At 39.7% G+C, this 7541-nt stretch overlaps 1 protein-coding gene across 1 annotated transcript; it reads right to left on the reverse strand.

Annotated features, from left to right (window-relative positions):
* Positions 1 to 2402: 2402 nt before the first annotated feature.
* On the reverse strand, positions 2403 to 3912 carry LOC131218701 (Bowman-Birk type proteinase inhibitor-like). The gene is made up of 2 exons (XM_058213412.1): positions 3801 to 3912; positions 2403 to 2745 (listed from the first exon to the last, which is right to left on the reverse strand). The coding sequence occupies exons 1-2, from the start codon at positions 3910 to 3912 to the stop codon at positions 2537 to 2539; spliced, it is 321 nt and encodes a 106-aa protein (XP_058069395.1). The 3' UTR covers positions 2403 to 2536.
* Positions 3913 to 7541: the final 3629 nt, after the last annotated feature.

Raw genomic sequence — 7541 nt, forward strand, 5'->3', positions numbered from 1 at the left:
TTGCGACGGACGAAATCCGTCGCAAAAATAGGTCGCATATTGGCAGTTCTGGCATAGTGAAGAGTAGCTTCCCAATCAAGTATTCTTTTTATTTATTTATAGTTTGTTATTATTTAAACTTTATTATTGATGCATGGATCAATCCGTTAACTTCATGATTCAGTCTAACACTTGGTCCCTCTCTCCAAGTCAACATTACCATGGAACACAACCATCCCCATTCAAATACTATAATTTGTTGAAAAGAGAGAAGATCAAACCCAATTAATCTCAGCTATTGAATATGCTAGAAGTGCTATATAGTGAAGATCTAGACTCATGATATCATTTAAGCAATAGCTCATTACTATCAAACTTCATCATCCAGTTCAATGGTGCAAGGTACATATAATTTCAGACAACATTTGATTTTATTGATTGCATAAAGTTCAGTTGCTATCAATATATATTGTTGTAAAATCATATAATTGCTAACCATGTAATTAATCCATCCATTGAGCTAGTTATACATTTTACATGTTTTTCTAATCACATGGTTGATTCCTGATTACCTTGTGACACTTGACTGTAACCAAAAGAAATCATGTCTATGCATCTATACTTGTGCCAAGTTCACATACTAGTAGAAGTAAACCACATGAATCATGATAGTAGACATGTGCAATATCCAAGCCATCCAAGCCATCCATCAGAAGGGCACTAATTCGTAGATTCCCTATTCCCAGGTCAGTCCACTTGTAAAGAGGGACACTATTAATTAACTGAAGAATGTAAGACTGAAAAATTCTTCCAAAGTTTTCTAATCCATCCGCTTATAATCCATTCCCTTCATCAGGCTCTCTCTCCTTCGGTATAGGTCCCTGGGCCATAAACCAGTTAATCCACAACTCATGAGGGCTATAGTACAAGGAATAATGGAGTTGGAATGCCAACCATAGGTTTATTTGTGGGTTTCCATGGTGTGCATGCATCTTTTATGAAACTCGTTAATCAAGCATAAGCCACTAGAATGAAGATAAGATACAAAAATCAGCCTGATCTAATACACAAGCTGACTGAATTGCTATAAATTTAGAAGTTTTTTTTTGGAAAAAAAAAAATTCATGGTTCCCATCAGCGTAACCCCTAAGAGTTTTCTATTGGCCTGATCTTCTTGTATGCACAGAATGGAAATAAGAGTTCTCACCTAACAGACAGAATGGTCTTACATACACAACATGTGGTTCCTTAGAGCTTGGGTGTTTTATCCTTTATGCAAAACCAGTGTTGTAGACATCACCAATTAGATCATGCGTTGAGAGGGGTTATTGTTGGGTGGTATCCCATTGATAGTGAGGCACCACCATCTGTAGTGGGGCCTACTTATGGATCATCTGGATCACCCTATACAAAATGTAGGGTTAAGATGGAGGCAACAGTACCATGCAAATTAACATTCAGTGGATCCACTCATCCAGAGGGACACAAAAGGTAAAATTCATGGACAACCAATTGTATAAATTAATGTACTAGTGTGGCCCACCCAATAAGTTGATCTGCATGATTTTCTATAACATGATCATTAATCTGCTTTTCATCTTTTTAACGGATCGAATGTCTCACACGTGTAATGGTGGCAGGAAAAGACGGTTGTATTAGTAGGGTGTTAAAGAGTAAAAAGTGGGTGGCATGGAATGACTATTAATCACGGTGGTAGACATATGAAAATGTAATATTCATGAAAACAAACAACTGAATGTAGTTTTCATGAAAATGACATTTTAATATATGCTTCAGTGAATCCAAAGAGGCCATCAGGGTAATATGTCATTTTGAAGTCAAATCCTCTACCATATTACCATATTAGCAGAATAAAGCTTGTTATGCGACTCTTATGCATGGGGCCTACCATGGTGCCGAACAGGTTGGATACATTGAAAATCGGACCAATCCAACTATATCATGTGGATCCCCGATGAATTTAGAGGTCCTTTATTTACCATGCTGTGAAACCATCACGTGGATCCCTAGGTGAATTTAGAGGTCTTTTATTTACTATGATGTGACCCACCTGATGAATTTAGAGGTTTTAAGTATAATTTTTACAGGGCGGCTTGTCTTGGGACAAGGGGAAAATTGGGTGGTGTACCTTACGGATGATGCCAGTTTGGTTTTGCAAAAATTCCTAATTTATTAAAAAGGATATATAATGATTGCAAATTACTTTTCATTTGCTAACATCTAGTGCATTTGATAGCTGATTTCCACGTTTGATTCATCTGATTCATCGCAAACAACTCAGATTGGATCCTAATGGGTCTGATTTGATCCCCAAGAGTCCCCCACAGTCAATCCCAGCCAACATCGTGGGCCACATCATATTAAACAGAAAGCTGGTTAAGATCTCCTACACATCAAACACATAAAAAAAAAAAGGGACACTGGCGCATCCCATAATTATTACAAAGAACCGGTCATCCCAGCCGCAGCATCATCCTAAGACACTTTTAATTTATTTAGAAATATAAAAGATAGACCTGTACGGTGGTCCTTGTTACTACTCAACGCCTGTAGTCGTGCAAAGCTTGTCACATTTGTCCTGCTTGATGTCCAAACAGCGGCATTGAGGGGGAATGGACCTGGTGCAAACGCAATTCTTGCATGAACTGTGGCAGTAGCTCTTCACATCGAAGCATTGGCATTGCGGTGGCCAGGTTAGAGCGCAGATGCATCGGTCACAGCATGGCTCATCTTCACCGCCATTAACTGAAAAAAGCATTATAACTAATGTAAACTATTATTATATTTCACCAATATCATCATTACCACTAACCATCGTATCTTCTAGTGTGGATGGTGTGGATTTGAGGAAGTGAATGTTGGTTTTGGGATATCATCACATGCTTTCCACCACAGTGGTAATTAGCACATGTTGGAGCTGTGTTGGGGGCCCACCTACACATATATCCATTAGATGAGCCCCACTATTAGCCTTAAATATCAAATTTGAGCTTGTTCGATAAATGGGCACACCAAAGTGTCTATCGTGGTATGGTGCTAGAAAATTCAAGGTTTTATTCGTAAATCTACGTTGCTCCTTGTAGTGTGTCCCACCTGAGTTTTAGATCAGGATGAATCTTGAAATGTACAGTGAACACAAGGAGGTGCAAAAGATGCATGGTTTGGATTCCCACATAGCTTGAACACATGACTTCATTCCAGTTGATACATGCATGGCATGGTTAACGCACTCCGATACAAGATTTGAGTGGTTTTAACCGGCCCAGCTTGGTCAGAAACTTAAATTAGCCAGAAGCGGGTTGACTTGTGGCATGGCTTTGTGGAGCCACCATGATGTATGTGTTAGATCCATGCCGTCCATCCGTTTTACCTGCTCATTGTGGGGCATGAAATCAAAAGTGAACCAGATCCAAAGTTAACGTGGACCACACCAGTGGAAATAGCAGAGATAATGACGCTCACGGTTGAAAACTTTCTAAGTCCCGTCGTGGTGTGCTCCACTTTTTTGGGCTCGTGCCCTAAAATGGGACGCGGATTTCCAGAGAAAGGACTCGCAGTATCGAATAGGATTGGGTACTACCAAATCCACTGGGCGAGTCGGAATAATGAGTCGTTGATTAGAGAATCTAATAGATAGCGAGAGGTGTAAAACGGGGGACCAGCGAATGGACGGTATATGGAGGGGCTGAACCAAAAGCCATGAGACGGTTAGGCACGTTCAATCCGCCCATGGGAATCGCCATATCTTATGAACCCGGCAATCTTACATGTGTATGGTGAGGATGGAAGAAATATACCACCTCCAGAGGAGAAGAATTCCACTCGAGCGTGAAGCTGGAGGAAAGAGGTGGCTAGGAGAGCCACGATCAACACCACGCTCAAAGCTTGCTTCTCCATTGTCTGCCTTTTCATCTCTCATTCCCCTCCTATTTATACTCGAGAGGGACAAGATTAATTAAAAGGCAACCCGTGTCTTATCTCTTATTATTATTATTATTTTTTGAGATCTTTCCATATCTCTTCACTGTTTTTGCTGTCGCCTGTCTTTTCGGCCATGGACCGAAAACTGGTTTGTAAACTATTTTCCAAAACACACCGACGGTTTTCACCTGTCGTTATCAAGAAAACGGGGTAAAGAGTAAGAATCGGCGGTAAATGTTCAAAGCAGGTATATTTGTAAAGTAAAATGGAGGTGGTAAATGGATTCTATTTACCAACCTTTCATTTATTTTGAAATTTTTTTCTTGTTAACAACTAGGTTTGTAAATCCCGTTAGCATGGTTTATCATGAATGAGGTCAACATAAAAAGCAACACTATGCTGACTCTATGAATTAGTGGGCCCCACTCTCATGTTTATATGAAATCCACCCTAATTAATAAGTGTGTGTCAATAATTTAACTATAGAGCTCAAAAATCAGTTTGGTGTGTGATTCAAATATGCGATACCAAAGACAAAGTTAAGAGAGACACTCTTGATTTTTTTAAGGGCCTACCGTGATGATTATATGAAATTCACTCAAACTGTTAGATACAAAGCTAAAATGTAGACATGTAGGCAAAAATTCAAACCCATCCTCAATTCATATGGTCCAAATGAAAGGAAATAATTTAGGTGGCGAGGGTTACTTTTTCCCTTCATATGGCTCACTTGAATCACAGAGCAATATGATATTTGGGCCCTACAGTGCAAATTAAATGACACATTTTGATCAAGGTAGATTTTACATAAACATCATGGCGGCCATGTCGCATGATTATTTTAAAGAAATATATGGGTTCAAGAGTTCTCTGCATAAAAATGACTTTATTCGCTTCGAGAATTAGTATGCCTCACCTTAATGTTTATATGAAATCCACCCCAATCATTAAGTGTGCCACTCTATTTTACCCATATGGCTCAAAAATTGGTCTGGTTCGTGATTTAGGTGGGCCATATGTAGGGTTGTACATGAGCAGAGTTAGCTCGGTAATGTTCACACCCTAAGTATAGGGTTGTGATGTAGTAATAATCTCAGTAAGACCGAGGTTAAATCTACAGGGACTGAACCTTGTACGTGCTCTGAAAGTAACTCGAAGTAGGACTAGAATAAGATGAAATCTAAATTGAATGAATTTGAGAGAATAATGGTGAAAATATTAATCTAAAATTTGTAGAAATTAACGGTGAGAAACTATGGATTCAGATGATCCACTTGTAGAGATCAGAGAGATTTACGTTTGATTCATGTACTCAACTGGACTTTGAGTCTTATCTTCATCTAGTTGAAAGATATATCACTAAAACTTAATCTGAACTTCCTTTGATTTAGTTTTCAAAAAGATGAAAGATATGAGAATTAGAGTTGATTCCATCACAAAACTATGCCCATGAGACAAAGCAAACAACATAATTAAACCAATCTACAACCAGTCTGAAAGATACATAAATATTAGGAGAGATTCCATCATCCAACTATGTCCAAGGGGCAATGGTGAACAACAAAGCCACCTATTTTCATAATCAAAATAAGGGGAAGGAAATACTCAAAGTCATTGCGGATCTATTGTAATTTCAGTCACAATAAATCATTAAAAACTGAAAGCATTCCTATTAATCAAACTTAAATCAACATTAATTCAGTCTAACATAAATCAGAGTCGTAGAATCATTACCATCACGTCACAAGCTTCACCTCTTAGCCCTAGTTAAGAGGTTTAGCTAGCCATACCATGGTTAGACAAAAATCTCTTAAAAATAACGAGAACATAAATAGAAAAATGAAGAAATAAAAAACTCAAACCCGGCCACGCTCTCTGTTTCTCCTCTTGCTTTTTCCTCTGCACCAATGAATCTTCTCACGTTCTCTCTCTCTCTCTCTCTCTCTCTCTCTCTCTCTCTCTCTTTCTTATAGGCAGAGAGATCTGTGCAATAGTTGGAGTCGGTGGAATGTGTTTTTATGCACGCAACAACTGAAGTTGTTGCGAAAGTTTCACGCACTCCCTGCGTAAACTCTGTTACGCAGTCAAGAAAACAGTCCAAGAACAACCCCTTTTCCTACCTTTCTTCTCAAAGGAATAACATCCCCTGGGACGTTTTGGGGTGGCCTTCATGATGAACGGATCAGATCTGCCATCTGATCATGGCCGTGATCATGCAATATCCTCAAAACCTGTCGGTTTCGGACGCTGAAACAGGGCCTGCGTAACAGAGCTTACGCTGTGACATTGGTGGGGCCCATCATCAGCTTCGAAAGATAGATCCATTCAGTCCATTCGATTCCCGTCGAAAAACCATTCAGATATGGACAGTTTTGGATTGTGTTGAGTGTGGCCCATTGAATTTTAAACCTGCCGTCCATCTTGCGTTTGAACAGGTAGGGACGAAACAGACACCTAGGCGAGGGTTAAACCCCACCTATTGTCACAATGGATGGTCCAGATCATCCATATAGATGATGGATGGGGTCCACAATCAAGAACCGACTTGTATTTTTGCGGTGCGCGGCGTGTGCACGTATGTAATGCACACGTACACCCTTCAGTGGGTCCCTTCGTGATGTATTCGAGAAATCTTCTCTGTAAAACCGTTTTAACACCCTATTTAAGAGGTAAAAACCAAAAATTGAATTGTATCCAGATATCAGGTGGGCCCCAGATTGATGATTTGTGGGCTGATTTGTCCATTGGGCCACTTCTACAGGGCTCCGGGGGCTGAAATTCAACATTTACGGTTAATTTATGGATCTCAGGACATATGTAAAGTTTTGAGCTGAATGGATGGTGGGAACCTTGTGATCTTGCATTCTAGACGATTTTCCGGCCTCTTTGACATGACATACTGGATTTTCTCGAATCCCGGGCGTGTAATGTCTTTGATCTCGGTCCCTTGGGGTCCGTCCCTCACCTTGGTGATTCAGGAGCGTCAAATCTATGCATTTAGCACCCTTTTCAGTCCATGCTCGTAAATTCACTTTGCATCACAAACACGATTAAAATAAGGTGTTAAATGGTATTATGTTCGTAAAATCAGGTAATAAATGAGGTCTAATATGCAATATTTGACCCACAACAGGTAACTCACTCAACTCGACTTAAAAAAGCTCGATTCGACTCGGTTTAAAACTGAGTTCGAGCCGAGTTGAGCTGATTTTTTGAGCTTGAAAAAATTTCGAACCGAGTTCGAGTTTGCCCAAGCTTGACTCGACTTGGATCAAACCCAGATCGATTCAGTTCGGTGACTTGGTTACTTTGATATTGCTGTTGCTCACCAAGTGTTTGATGAAATGACTCAATGAAGTGTGGCTGGTCACAAGGAAGGTACGTATATGAAACAAATACCATTTTTTTCTTGATTTTTTATGTTGTTTACAAGGTGTTTGATGAAATACATGTAAATCCATTATTGTTGCTTTACATACAGAAAGATTTTGAAAGTGTAGTTCATGTGTTTGTGAAAATGCTGCATAGGCGAACTTGGCTCGATCTTAGCTCGAACTCAACTCGAACTGGCCCGAGTTATTAACCGAACCGAGCTAAGCTGGCCAGTCAAGCTTGAGGAC

This window comes from Magnolia sinica, chromosome 1 (genome assembly GCF_029962835.1).
Source record: "Magnolia sinica isolate HGM2019 chromosome 1, MsV1, whole genome shotgun sequence".
Lineage (NCBI taxonomy): Eukaryota > Viridiplantae > Streptophyta > Magnoliopsida > Magnoliales > Magnoliaceae > Magnolia > Magnolia sinica.